The sequence below is a fragment of the Cricetulus griseus genome (assembly GCF_003668045.3).
Source record: "Cricetulus griseus strain 17A/GY chromosome 1 unlocalized genomic scaffold, alternate assembly CriGri-PICRH-1.0 chr1_1, whole genome shotgun sequence".
Classification (NCBI taxonomy): Eukaryota; Metazoa; Chordata; class Mammalia; order Rodentia; family Cricetidae; genus Cricetulus; species Cricetulus griseus.
The window spans coordinates 86139569-86154906 of NW_023276807.1; the positions used below are offsets into that span (position 1 = coordinate 86139569).

The following is a 15338-nucleotide window of genomic DNA, read 5'->3' on the forward strand; positions in this document are numbered from 1 at the left end:
ATCTTCCAAGAACACTCAAGAGAGAGTTGCATGGCTTCGCTGAGTGACGTAAAGAATCACATTTGTTACCAGGCACTCAGGACCATATCCTGTTTTGCAACAGGATATGGTGTGAAAAGAAAAACCTATTTTTCCTCACCCCTGTGACTATGGTGGTCTTACAATTTATAGAAAGCTGTGAGATGAAGCAGAAAATCTGCAGCTAGCTGTGAGACAGTTTGAGAAGTCCCTTCCTGAGCACGGGGGCCTCGGACTCCTTTGCAGCCTATTATTGTAGGCATCAGTGTCCTCTGTCCTCCTCGCACCATGGGATCTCCACTGCATAAGCAGTCTAGATAGGAAGGTGGGGGCAGACAGTTCCGTGGACCAGTGAGCTTCCTGGAGTTACAAGTGCATGAATGGAGGGCAGTTAGACCACTTATAAGTCCTCAACTCCTAGTCAACCTTTCACTGCCTTAGGGCCTCCCACCACATCCTGTGCTGGGGCTGGAGAAAGCAGGAATAGAACCTCTGCTAATCCCTTCTAGAAGAGAAAGATAACAGCCTATTACCATTAACGAAGACCTGGTGGGATAGCTAGATGGTATTAACGACTTGGCTAGATTTAGAATCAGTCAGGCTCCTCTCAGCTTAACTCTGAAGCTGTTTCAGAGAGGTTTAACTGACAGTGAAGATCCAGTCTGAAGGTGAGTGGCACCGTCCCAGGGGTTGAGGTCCTGGTCTGAATAAACCAGAATGTGAGCCATGGACCAGTCTTCATCTCTTGATACTTCCTGACAGGGAATGCAGCAGCCAGAGACATCACATCCTGCCCACGATGGCCTGCACTCTCAAACTGTGAACTAAAATAAACACTTTTTCCTTAAGTTACTGTTCAGTTGGAGCCTCTGGCTGGCTCCTGCATGGTCCTGTTCTTCCTCCTCTGTTGCGCGCGTGCGTGTCCTCAGAGTCTCTGAACAAAGGAAAGGCTCCAAAAAGCCAGTTCCACTGCATTCTTGGCACTATTGCAATTTCCTCCCCTGATGTGGCCAGCAGCCAGCCACCCAAGTCCTGGCCTAGGCGGTCAGCTTTTGACCATACTTGGGCACAAACCCAGCTTGAGGCAGACACATCATCACCCCTTGCCTTCAATCTATAAAATCTCCCTGCTTAACTGCTGCGCTGGCCCGGAAGCGGGATCGCGTCAGTGCGCCTGCGCGGCGGGAAGCCCGAGGACACAATCCTAGCCCCAGACCCGGCCAGATTTTAGCGATTGTCGTCGGGTGGTAAGGACAAGACTAGGAATAGCTGCTCTGTCTGGGGTGTGTCTTGCGTTGTGCCGCCCTTTCCTGCACCGCTAAGCCTCCCTGATCGCTCTTGTTTTCCAGAGTGCTGCTTCTCTTTCCCGCGCGGTCTACACCTCCTTCCCACCAGGGATAATGGCGACAGCTGAGGTACTGAACATTGGGAGAAAACTCTATGAGGGTAAGACAAAAGAAGTCTATGAATTGTTAGATAATCCAGGAAAAGTCCTCCTGCAGTCCAAGGACCAGATTACAGCAGGAAATGCAGCTAGAAAGAACCATATGGAAGGCAAAACTGCAATCTCCAATAAGATTACCAGCTGTAGTTTTCAGTTGTTACAGGATGCGGGTATCAAAACTGCTTTCACCAAGAAATGTGGGGAGACTGTTTTCATTGCACCCCAATGTGAAATGATTCCGATTGAATGGGTGCGCCGAAGAATAGCAACTAGATCTTTTCTCAAAAGGAACCCTAGTGTAAAGGAGGGGTATAAGTTTTACCCACCGAAAGTAGAGACGTTCTTCAAGGATGATGCCAATAATGACCCGCAGTGGTCTGAGGAGCAGCTTATTGCTGCAAAGTTCTGCTTTGCTGGACTTATTATGAGCCAGACTGAAGTTGACATCATAAGTCATGCTACCCAAGCTATATTTGAAATCCTAGAGAAGTCCTGGCTTCCCCAGAACTGTACACTGGTTGACATGAAGATTGAATTTGGTGTTGATGTAACCACCAAAGAGATTGTTCTGGCTGATGTTATTGATAATGATTCCTGGAGACTCTGGCCATCAGGGGATCAGAGCCAGCAGAAAGACAAACAGTCTTACCGTGACCTCAAGGAAGTAACTCCGGAAGGACTGCAGATGGTAAAGAACTTTGAGTGGGTTGCAGATCGAATGGAGTTACTCCTGAAGTCAGACAGTCAGTGCAGAGTTGTAGTGCTGATGGGTTCCACTTCTGAACTTGGTCACTGTGAGAAAATTAAAAAGGCTTGTGGAAACTTCGGGATTCCATGTGAACTTCAAGTAACATCTGCCCATAAAGGACCGGATGAAATTTTGAGGATTAAAGCAGAGTATGAAGGGGATGGCATACCTACTGTATTTGTCGCAGTGGCTGGCAGAAGCAATGGTTTGAGCCTGGTGATGTCTGGTAATACTGCATATCCAGTTAACAGCTGTTCCCCCATCATACCACACTGGGTTGCTCAGGATGTGTGGTCATCCCTTCTACTGCCCAGTGGTCTTGGCTGTTCAACTATACTTTCTCCAGAAGGATCCGCCCAGTTTGCTGCTCAGATATTTGGGTTAAACAACCATTTGGTATGGGCCAAACTTCGAGCAAGCATTCTGAACACATGGATATCTTTAAAGCAAGCTGACAAGAAAACAGAGAATGCAATTTATAAAAATAAAAAAAGTAATTTTTAGGGCAAAAGTTACTCATTCCTAGTTTGGATTAAAAAGAAAAGAATTTAATCAAAATGATTTCACATCAGAGAAAACAATTCAGTTTACTGCTGAACAAATGGTCCTCTAGATATAGATTTCCTTTAGATTTTAGGGGTTGACAAGTTGTCGGTGAGTATTTATTATTAATATTTTCTAGCTCTGAATAATGATGTGTTCCTGTAACCTCAGCACACCAGAGGCTGAGGCAGAAAAACTATGTGTTGAGACCCTGTATTGAAATAAAAAAAGTCTTTATAGTTAGTTAAAAAAAAAAATCTCCCTGCTTTAGCTAGGATGCTCCTTGACTTCACTGGCCAGGTTCTCTGAGACCAGTGAATCCATCTGGGAGTTGCTTTGCTCAATATATCTGTTGTTATACTTTTTCAGTTTTACTTGATCTGGCTTACTGCATCACTGAAGAAATTTACTATGGGGGGATTTATCAGAAAACGTATTAGTTACCTTTGTCTGACATTTTGTCATAGCAATGATGCAAGTAACTAATACCAAAAGTTGGTACAAGAAGTGGGGACATTGCTATGACAAACCTGACCATGTGATTGTTAGGCAAATGAGAGGAATATGGATGAGTTTGGAAATTTGGGCTAAAGAAACCCTAGAATGCTGCATGGAGTGTTTAATGTACCATTCTAGTGGACGTTTGGAAGACCAGAATGCCTAGAAAAACATGAACAGTGAAGGCTGGCTCATGAGATTTCAGAGAACAAAAGCTCTATCAGGAATTTGGCTATGAGCCTCTACAGTATATTCTGGCAATGAGTCATCTGGCTTCATTCTGCTTATGTCGAGAACATGCATGGGGTTAAATTAAATAAATAACGGGCTAATTTATTTGGCTGGGGAATTCTCAAGACAGGATAGCATCGGGCCCTGTTATTATTATTGTTTGCCATCCTTATCCCGGTCCACAGTGAGGCAGAGCAATGTGAAGAGCAAAAAGATAGAAAACGTGCCATTTATGGGCACAGAGGAAGCTAGAGCTGCAGACAGCAATGGAGCTGAAAAAGCAGCTGTAGTTGATAAAAAGATCAGCACCCTTGTCCTGGCTAGTTTTCCATCAACTTGAACAAGCTAGAGCCATTCGGGAACAGGGACCCCCAATTGAGAAAATGTCTCCATTAAGATCTGCCTGTAGGCATTTTCTAATTTTCATGGGTGGTGTCATCCTCTGGCAGGTGGTCCTGGGGTGTGTAAGAAAGCTGGTTGAGCAAGCTACTGAGAACAAACCAATAAACAGCACTCCTCCATGGCCCCTGCATCTGCTCCTGCCCTGGAATAACAGGGAGGGTGACCGAGGGCAAGATGCCATCCACCAAATTCTCCATCTTTGAAAATCCAAATTGATTTGAAAAGAGAGAGGCTTACAAGACAAGTAAACTGAGCTTGAGAGGTGCAGTTGCTAATTAATGTTTTGTTAAGAATCAATAAACAGGCCACAAAAAAATCCTCCAGGTAATTGAATTGAAACCCAAATCAAAATTCACTGTAAGCAAGACCCGTTGAGAGATGCCCCATTTCCCTAGGTATAATCTGATAAAGTGTTGGCTGCTGTCCTGTGCTCAATGGACACCATTGGGTGCCCAGTCAACAGCTTGCTACTTGGTTTGTTCTCTTTACTTCCAGTGGCTATGTGTAGATGTTTAAGTTTCAAACCCAGCTGAGGTGTCTGTTTAACATATCCAAAAGCACTTGGCCTCCAGGTTCTCTCTGCATCCCTCAGTCCCTACCTGTTATAGGGTGTGGCTGACAGACCCCACCCTTTACCCTGATCTCTCCAGTCCAAGGGTTGGGCTGCCCTTTCCCCAGAGGCTCTTCCCTATATAATCCAGACATTTTGGTTACCCACCCTTTTGTACCTTTGCCCTCTTGGCTACTGCATCTCATCACCCCCGCTCCCTTGTCCCTTCTCTCCACATGGCCAACTCAGTCTGGTCATGTCCACTCTGTACTCTCCCAGATGTCCCTGCCTCTGGCTATGCTCTCCCACACATCTGCAATAAACTCCTCCACCATGCCCAGGAGCAGTCATGGCCTTTCCCTTTTCTTTTCTTCTTCTTTTTTTTTAAAAATCATTTAGGAAGTCAGGAGAAGGCTGTTGGTGACTTGAACATCCTGCTGACTCATTCCTGGCTCCTGAGTTCAGTTTCATTTATTTTATTTTATTTTGAGACGAGATGTCAGTCTGTAGTCCAGGCTAGTCCCAGATAAATAGCAATATTTTTTTTTTAACCTCCCGGGTGCTGGGATTACAGGTATGAGCTTCCAGCCTCTAGTTTCCACAGAGATAATTCTGAAGACTTTGTCATTGAATAACATTTCTTGTTTGATCATTCACCAGAAAACTGTTTCATCTTTCTACCATCAGCTTCAAAGTTAGGTAAAACGTAAATTCCTGAAAATTCATTTCAACTTTGAAAGTCTGGAAACATCATTTGGAGTTACATGGAGTTACTGAAGTCCCTTTTGTGGGATAGCAGCAAATTCTAGAAGAGATGGGGAAAGTCTCAGATGGGGTGGGGATGTGACAGAAACAAGCCAAAATATGAGGTGGTTTCTCCAAAGGCTTTAAATTTTTAAATAGCTAGTATTACTACTGAGTGTGGACACACGCATGTCAGCACACATGCCTCTGACTCTGTCTGTGTGGAGGACAGAAGACAAGTTCTGGGAGCTGGTTCTCTCCTTCCACCAGATGGGTTCCAGGGACTGAACTTGGCCATCACGCTTGACAGAAAGTGCCTTTATTTACTAAAACAATCTTGGCGCCCCACTCCAAGTGGCTTTCATTTATGGATTTGTTTACTCGACAATTACTATATTATAAAATCTTACAAAGCAAAGACAAAAAAAGATTTCAGAAGTGGATGCTTACGAAACTCTTCTTCTAAAACCAACAGGGAACAATACAACTGTCAGAAAGAATAGGTGAGATTAATTAAATGTATGTTAGAGAGGCTCAGTGGATGGCTCAGTGGGTAAAGGCTGTACAATACTGGTGACCTGAGTTCAATCCCTGAATCACACATAAGAATGGAAGGAAAGAAATTCCACGACGTTGTCTCTGACCTGCATACATACACCATGGCACTTACGTTCACACTCACACACACCATACACACTTGCATGCACACAATAATAATTTAAAATTTTAAATGTATACTGGTGGGATGACTCATCCAAATGAATTATTATTGTAAATTAGTAAAATAGAAGCACTTACATATCAATGTGGAAAGATATGCAAGATGTATTATATGGCAGAAATTGCAGATGTGCCTGTGATGTAGGGTTTCTGGAGATTAAAGTTATAGAACTGATCTGACAGGAGAAATATTTTAAACATGACACTTGCACTAGTAGACTTTGGGAACTCCCTCATTCTGGGGTAGGGAAAGGCTGAAGTCTGGTGGCAGCCAGGGAAGGAACCAGATATGTCACACAGTTCTGGCAACTTAACAGACCACCTTGCCTAAGAAACCAGAGGTGAGACACCTAAGGGGACCTCGACTACTCAGTTATGCTGCCTCCCTCACTCTGCTTAACAGGATACAGCCTGTGTTCATAGTTCAACTATCTTGCTACCCTTTCCTTCCCTCCCTCCCTCCCTCCCTTCATTCATCATTGTGTGTCCCATGTATTTGTGTATAGTGTGTGTGGTGTGTGTGTGTGTGTGTGTGTGTGTGTGTGTGTGTGTGTGTGTACACATGTGTGTGCCTGCCTGCCATACAAGTGTGTAAATGTCAGAGCACAACTTTGAGGGGTCTGTTCTCTCCTTCTACAGTGGGTTCTGGGAATTGAACTCAGGTCCTCAGGCTTGAGCCATCTTGCTAGCTCTTACCCTCTGTTTAAACTTAAACCCCGTGCCAGTGCCCCAAATATGGACCTGGGGGTGTGTAGGGAGTGAGTGAAGTCCCAAACAAATGTGTGTTGCTTTATATGGGTCGGCCATGTCAAGGACCCCAATACCTCAGACCCATGAGAGTGGCAAAGCTTTTCCTGGGTGAGACTGAGGCAAAGCCTTCCTCTGGTCTGAGTGTGAATGTTGACAGTGTGGTCCTCCCCCACCCATATTTACAGCCTGAAGGCTGTTCCCCTACAGAGACACCCCTAGAGCAGTGGTTCTCCACTGCCACAGTTCCTCATGTTGTGGTGACCACCAGCCATTAAATGATGCTCGTTGCTACTTCATAACTGTGATTTTGCTACTGTTATGAATTGCAATATAACTGTGTTTTCTGATGGTCTTAGGCAACCCCTGTAAAAGAGTCATCCAATCCTACCCCCCACCCAAAGGGTCTCAACTCGAAGACCTGGAAAGATTAGTCTCCGTGCTTATCTACATTAATAACCCCCTCCTTGTTCATCTATATGCAATGACCCCATATCCTTTTCCAACTGTATACAATCAAGTGTGAGCTTCTGGGGCTACTGTGGCTTCTCCATTTGGGAGCCCAGACCTCCTGATTCCACGTTTCTGTGTCTGTGTCTCTGTCATTTCTTTCGATTACTACCCCAGTTAGGTCAATCCCAGGGGCCTCCCCATAGAGCATGGTGGGGGTCACTGGACATCTTTATTGTTCCTCTTGCCAATGAGAGAGTGCAATGATAAGTCTCTGTTCTTACTATTATTTGCTGTTGTGATATATTATTAATGATTTATTAAGCTTGCCTGAAGATTCAGAAAGTAAAGTCAGCCCCACAAGCCATAGAAGCCAGTAACACACCTTTAATCCTAGAAGGTGGTGGTACACACCTTTAATCTTAGGACTCAGGATTAAGAGATAGACAGATCTCTCTGAGTTCAAGGCCACCCAAGAATACATGAGATTGAGTCAGTCCAAAACAGTAACAGATCACATGCCTTTAATCCCAGCATTAGAGGAGTATTAAAGATAGAGCGGGATCTTCAGTAGTCAGTAAAGACAATTCTGGTCAATAAGAGACTTAAAAGCAAGTCTGCTGGTAGAGGAAAGGTTACAGTCTGAGACTTGGTGAGAGCTCGTGGAGACAGGATCAACCCATTCAGCCTGAGATAGAGTTAAGAAGCTAGTGGTCAGCTGCTTTGCTTTTCTGATATTCAGCTTGAAGCTTGAACCCCAATATCAGTCTCTGGGTCATTTATTTTTTGTGTTACAATTTACCAATTTAGCTGGCAGATTGGTGTAGGTATGTAAGCCTAGCCTGTTATAGTGGCTATAACCTAGTCTATTAACACTCAGGAGCGCTCAGTTTTAAGAACTGGATAGCTCCATTCAACAAAGCAGTTGACCTAGATAATAAGATTAAACTTTTCAAAAACAACAACTACAACAACAATAACACACACATGCATGCGCACAAGTCAAGATGTTCTCAGCTACAGAACTAAGAAAACCACGGTTTATTGACATGAACAAACCATCTCCAATCATGCCCTTACAAGAAAACTGTATTCAACAAATCGGCTAGGGTTTCCATATAAACATGATTCAGTTCAGACAAAGCAGCATCTAGTTGAGAACCAGCAACTACTTCTTCCTTAGTGTGATGAGGGGGAATCTCCCAGAAGTTACTAGCGGACTTATTTTTAAGTCTCTTATTGGCCAGAATTGCCTCATTTGCCTTTTCTTAAACCAAGTTGTGGTACACAAAGAGTAGTTTCCTAACAATGTGTGCTTTCAAACATCCTGGGTAGAACTGGGATTGTGGCTCAGTGGTAGAATGCACACACAAATGGTGGGGAATGTACTGTGTATGTTTATCTTATTGATTGTTGAATAAAGTTGTGTTTGGCCAATGAGACAGCAAGTTAGACAGGACTAGGAGTCAAAGAGGATTCTGGGAAATGTAGTAGAAAAGTAGTGATCCAGGCAGGAAGTGACATAGCAAGGAGACTCATATTTAAGCAAGGAGAAACAGGAAGTGTCCCCTTTTCCCTTTTGCATCCTCCAGCGCTGCCATGTGAGCCACTTGCAAGAGAGGGTGCCAGCAGAAGGCATCCTCTATAAGATAAGTCTTATAAAATATATAGATTTGTGATAATTAAGACTGAGCTAACAGATGAGAATCCTAGTCATTGGCCAAGCAGCATTTGTATTTAATATGTCTCTGTATTATTTTGTCCATCCATGCAGCGGTCAGAACTTGGGCGGCTTTTGGCAGAAAGATTTATCGTAACACACAAAGGCCTGGATTTTAAGAGAGACGGGGAGTAAGGGGATGTTATGTCCACAGCTGATAACCTTTATGTGTGTTTTTTATTTATTAAACATATACATATGAATTGATGAAATGTAAGGTCATTTCTGTGTGAGTGGACTAGTGCAAGCTAAAATAAAAAGGTTGGCAATGCTTTTTATATCTTTATAACAAGCTTCTAGTATTTTTGTAAGTAACAGGCCCTATCTTTACATTTAAAAATGAAATAATTTGGTGGCTGAGATGGCTCAGAAGTGAAGAGTCCTGGCAGCAGAAGACTTGGGTTCAATTCCCAGCACCCACATGGAACTCACAACCATCTGTAATTCCAGTTCCATGGGATCTTATGCCCTCTTCTGTCCATTTCACATACATGTAGGTAAAACACACATACACATAAAAATAAGTTAATTAGTTAAGAAATGAAATCATTCAGAACTGAATGCAGGCAAAGAGAACTAATGTCACTCAGGATGTGGAGCAGCATTGATAAAATTAGTAAAGGCTTCAATTGTGGAAGGAGTCTGGGTCTGTACTAAGAGAAAGACTCTTTTCCAGGCTGGGGAAAACTCAGTGGTAGAGCAATTTGTCTAGCATGTATGAGTACCCATGTTCAATCTCAGTGCCACACACGCACACGCACACACACACTAAAACCTTTCCAAGTAGTCCTTCTTTGTCAGATCATGTGTTGCTTAAAACAAAACAAAACTAAAGTAAATGTTGTGAAACCTGGAGCGATGGCCCAGCTAACTTAGAGAGCTACATTCAGAGCCTTGGGAAAGAGGATCATGAGTTTGAAGCCAGCCTGGGTCATATTTTAGGAAAGAGGATCATGAGTTTGAAGCCAATCTGGGTCATATTTTGGGAAGAATTATCCAGTAGGTGTGTGCTGTGTTTCTATTTATTCACTGGGAATTTGGAAGTGAAAATTAGCAGCCTAAGTAGGAAGCAATAGATTCAAAACTGATATACATAGTTTTTACTCTAAAATTAAGTTAAAATATTTGCTCTAAAAGAGTAGTTAAAAACAACAACAACCTTGAAGTTACTTTTTGGGTTAGTTTTAGTTTGCTTTGTTTAACGACATGGTGTCACACAACCCAGGGTGGCCTTGAACTTCTGATTCTCTTGCCTCCACATTGCAAGTGCTGGGACTACAGGGGTCCATTACAGATAGATCATAATGTCCAGATCTTGTATGTTGTTTTTAATTCATAAAGAATCAGCTAATGAAAGTGGGTCATGTGCATTGAAAGAAAGCCAGGTATACTAGAAGCATGTCCGATCTTCCCTGCAAGACAGAGCCTGCCTATCTTTTCCACTCCTATCTCTCCACTCTGTCCCACACCCACTAGGGGCTCAGTAGGCCAGTTCTCAACCCTTACCTCCTTCCTGTTCCCAGTGACAACCACAGCCAACAGGCCAAGGTGCTGCACTGTCAATTTCCCCTGCATAGAGTTTTAAAAACAATAACTTCAATTTTAGGATGCTTTTGGATTCATTTAAAATTTGCCAAAACAATACAAAGAATTCCCATATTCCCACACCCACTTCCTCTGTCATCAACATCTCATATTGGTATGGTCTCTTTTTTCACAGTTCACAAGCTAGCAGCAACTATATCCCGTACTTTATTTGCATATCCTTTGATTACACTCAATGCTTTCCAGGGTCCAATTTGGGATCCCACTCTATGTTTGTTCATTACATCTCCTTAGGCCCCCCTTGACTATGACAATTTCTCAGATTTTCCATGTTTTTGATGTCTTTGAGCACTGGTTTTGCATTTTGTATCCCCTCCTTTGGATAGGTCTGCTGTTTGAGTCATGATGAGACAGGAGTCATAGGTTTACCGAAGGAACTATAGGACTAAAGGCCATTCTTAGCATATTAAATTAAGGATACACATTATCATCATGACTCCACACTATTGATGCTGACTTTGCCTCCTATGCAGATGGATTGCTCTTTACATACTGCCAAATGATTTCCCTGTGCTTTTCATGTCCAGGTAAGGATCTGGGGGCTGGGCATGGCCCTGGATTTGAGGCCCAGCCAATATACCATCCATCATTATCTTACATACATGCACGGATAAAAACAAAGATCTGGTTTTAGTTCATAATAGTATCATAGTCAGCATGACTTGGGAAGTCTAAACACGCAAGTGATTTAAAAGTGACTTGTGACCTTCATGCCGGCTATGGGTGTGGGAGGAGGAAGTAGGATAGAGTGGAATGAAGAGAACCTGTCTACTTCTGCCACATGCCAAACTCACAGAAGATGCTTGCCAAGGACCAAGGTCAGATACCAACAGGGCTAAATGCCCAGACCTCTTCCTGATGAATAACAATAACCTTCCATGGTGAGGCTTGGAGTTTTGAGCTCCTGTCTCCTGCAAGTGCCTGCCTGTGCCTGGTGACTCATCCCCCGAATTCATCAAGGCGGTGAGAGTTCAGGAATACTTGGCTAAAACACAAGGAATTAGAAAAAGAAAACAAGGAATTAGATCTGAAAATTTCCCCATTACACAGCAAGGCTTGCTTGGATTCTTTCTTATTCAGATGAGTTATAAACCAGAATTCAAAATATTTTTCATTGAATAGAATAAGGATATGGGTTCCCCACCCCATTTATTCTGGCATACTAGCTAATTTGAAGTAACCAAAATAGGTGACAGAAAATAATAATAAAAGCATATAATTATTTAATAGTTACTAAGCATCTTACTATGTTAAAGGACCATTGTCTAAGGTTACCTTGGACCATGTAGTTACCCAGCCAGACCACAGCAAGATCTTTGTTCATAAGAAAGAAAAAAGGGTGTGGTAATTAGTTTGTGTGCCTGCCTCATTTGATCCTCATCAATACCAAGGAGCTGTTAGCTATATTTTGTAGATAAAGCAAGGCACCCAATGATTAAATGAGCTGAAGATCACAGAGCACAGGTGTGACACAGAGGGCACAAACACATCTCTCTCCTCACTCCACACACTGCTGCACCATTCTTAAACCAGCCATGCCACACCACCACTGGTCAATAAACTACCACACCCTCTAGCTAAACAAGTCACCATGCTATCCATATAGAGGGTGGGACAGGAAGCCATTGTGCAACTCTGCCAAACTGCCCATAACATATAATAGCGTCAAGAATGCTCCCAACAGCTTTGCCAGTTGCTAAGAACTGGAGGATGGATGGTCCCAGCAAAGGGACTGTTGACTGACTTGGGGGACTCAGAAGTCCTTGAACATGAACAGACCCAAAGCTACTGGGAGAGCTGTCAAAAGGAGGCCTCTCTGACAAGGACAATAATTGCCTCAAATGAATGGTGGTTTGAAGCTAAAAGACACAGCAAGGAACATGACCTTGACTTCAAATAGTCAATAATATTCAAAATGCTTAATTCATGCAGTCTCAGTCCATCAGAAAAAGACCTCCACCCATCAGGAAAGACAGGCCCATCAGAACTGTGACCAACAACAAAGAGATGTCAAACAGCACTTCAGAGCTAGTTGTAGAGATAGAGTAGCAAGTACCCAAGGGGCCCTGCATCCCCTTAAGTTGGCTAGTTGCTCTCCTGACACAGTCATGGTGGGGAGAGAGGCACTGGGTGAGGTTAGAGTACTCCATGGAAAAGAAGGCATGATACTATTACTGTTTGTAAAAGGCTTTAAGTTCAACCTAGAGAGTTATTTATTTATAGACCTAGTAATGTCTTGTGGTAACATAAAAATATTCCCACTTACAATTTTGTTATATACTCAATAAGCTTAGACATTTGGTAGATTTTGTCCCTAAAATGTCCAACACATTTATAAGCTTGATTAAACTCTTTTAGAGATTTCAAACCACAAGCACAAATATGACATAACTGAATTATCTGTAAGAACTTCAAACATCAAAATCAGACTTATAAATCTAGTGAATAAAACCTTACGAATCTAGGAGAGCTGATTTACAAATTTCATAAGTACACCAGGTAATCTTCATATTTAAAGTCTCATTTTAAAAAACAACAACTAGGGGATGGAAAAAATGGCTCAGCGGTTAAGAGTGGTTGCTGAGAAACTATTCAGACCTGGGTTCAGAGCTCTGGGTTCAAAGACAGATCCTGCCTCAAAGGAATAAGGTGGAGAGTGATAGTGGCTGCCCAGTACTCCTTCTCTGGCTTTTGCACATACACACAGAAGCACATACCTATGCATATACATGTGTATACACCACATAACACACACACACACACACACACACACACACACACAGAGAGAGAGAGAGAGAGAGAGACAGAGACAGAGACAGAGAGACAGAGAGAGAGACAGAGAGAGATCCATGAGTAACACAAAGATTAAAATGTTACACTTACATAGCTTATCAATATTTTTGGCTTATTACTTCATCCTAGAGTTATGATCATTTGTGTAACCAAAAGGAACAGAATGATTATTTTAAGCTTGCCATGTCAATTGAATTGATGAACTATAGATTGTGAAGTTCCCTAGGGCTATGTCCTTGAACTTCCTATTGTCTCTATACTTCCTGGTCACTTCTGTCAGTCCCACAGCTTTAAATCCCGTATGCCAGTGATTCTCTATCATATAGTTCCATTTCTAGTAGGAAGCTAGATTCTCTATCATGCAGCTCCATATCCATTAGGTGCCAGTGATTCTCTATTATGTAGCTCCATTTCCAGTAGGTGCCAGTGATTATCATACAGCTCCATATCCAGTCGGTGACAGTGATTCTCTATCATACAGCTTCATTTCCAGTAGGTGCTAGTGTTATTTACCAATGTTTCTGGTCCTTCTTTCCCAAACACCTAACAGAATAACTCTTCCTCAGCCTCTTGAAATTCACATGACTGAGTTTGGCTAAGAAATCTATTTCATTGCTAGTGTGAGACTCCACCTCTTCCTCTTGCTGTAGCAACAGTTCTGCATCACAGAGGGAACCAATAAGGAGCGGAACCCTACTGTGTGAAATAGTTAAGTGAGATCCCAGGGAAGACCTTCTTTCCTCTAGAAAGACCTCAAATGTTAGCCCATCATCTCCAGCCAGATGACCTGTCAGACATTTCAGAACTGATAAATTCATATCTCAATTTCTATTCTCTTCTCCCACCCTCTAAAAATCCCTGTGCCACTTAACCTCCCTGAATCCACTACCTATCACTTCCCTCCCTCTAAGGGGCCTATCTCTATCAGTCATCCCTATCTCTAGACTTCCTCTCACATTCTAGACCAATCTTTTAGCAAGTCCTGGTGGCTCTATCTTACAAATGTATCCAGAGGTGACAGTGTGTCACCATCTCCTATCTCTATGACCCCAAGCTCCTCTCCCTTTGATAATCACAGTAGCTTCCTGACAGATCTCCCTATTTCTACTCTTGTGTTTCTTGCAGTCTAGTTCTTTAAAGTCTGTCAAGAAGACTCAAAACTCTCAAATAGCTCTCTATGTCAGTCATAGTGAAATCCAAAGTTCTTAAAAGATCTCTAAAGTCCTCTCCATATGTTTTGGAAACGTCTCTGACCACAGACATTTCCAAAACGCCCCCTAGGAGGAAGAACTGCCCATATGAAAAAATAGTTGTACAGTGAGCAGACAAGTGTCCATATGTTAGACAGAAGTGTCCTCTGAGATTAAAACCCTCCTCATTGCAGGGAAGTTTAAGACACAGAATGTTAAAGGGGAGGTGAGGCATTCCATCCTTCAGAGAAGCTCATTAAGCTCAAGAAGAAAATAATTCAATGACTTCAGAAAGTCCCTGATACTAACCATATTCACTAGGCTCCTCCCTCTGCAACCATACATAAGCAGTAAGAATTTCAGAGACACAAAGAGGCTAGAACCGCTGAGCTACCAGGAAAGGACACTCTCTAACCTGTTGAGCTGGCTGCAGGCTGTGCAGTGAGCTTCAGGCTTCCAGCGTTTGTGAGTTTTCATTCATTAATGCTGGGGTGGGGATAGATTTTGGTGATGCAGCTGTCTTTGAATCACTTCTGCTCCTATAAATAACCCCAGGAAAACTCACTGGCTGCTCAAGTTGGATACTGATTGTATCCATACTTTGGTCTGTTGTCAGTTCACTATCTGGGGTGAGTAGACATTGGCTTATGTCCTCCCAGGAATAGTGTCACATGACACCATGGCAGTGAAACCTTACTCAGAAATTCTGTCCAACTATGGCAGCTCCGGAAAAGCTAGTCAAATTGATCAATTAATGTCACTGAGATCCATGGCAATGTGTATGCCAAGGCCATGCTTCCTACAAGTTCTTCTCAACCAATAGCTCAGCATGAATGTGGTAGGTCCACCTGTTCCTACAGCTTCTTTGACACTGACCTGAGGCTTCCCAAAATCTGTCCCTCCCTCCCTGAATGACAGTCTGGGGTGTGTTTCTT

General features: G+C 42.8%; 1 protein-coding gene across 1 annotated transcript; it reads left to right on the forward strand.

Annotated features, from left to right (window-relative positions):
* Nucleotides 1-1297: 1297 nt before the first annotated feature.
* On the forward strand, nt 1298-2707 carry LOC100753190 (multifunctional protein ADE2-like). Its single transcript, XM_035453229.1, is given in 2 exon segments — nt 1298-2670; nt 2673-2707. Coding segments are annotated over 2 exon segments (1272 nt in total). The 5' UTR covers nt 1298-1418; the 3' UTR covers nt 2693-2707.
* Nucleotides 2708-15338: the final 12631 nt, after the last annotated feature.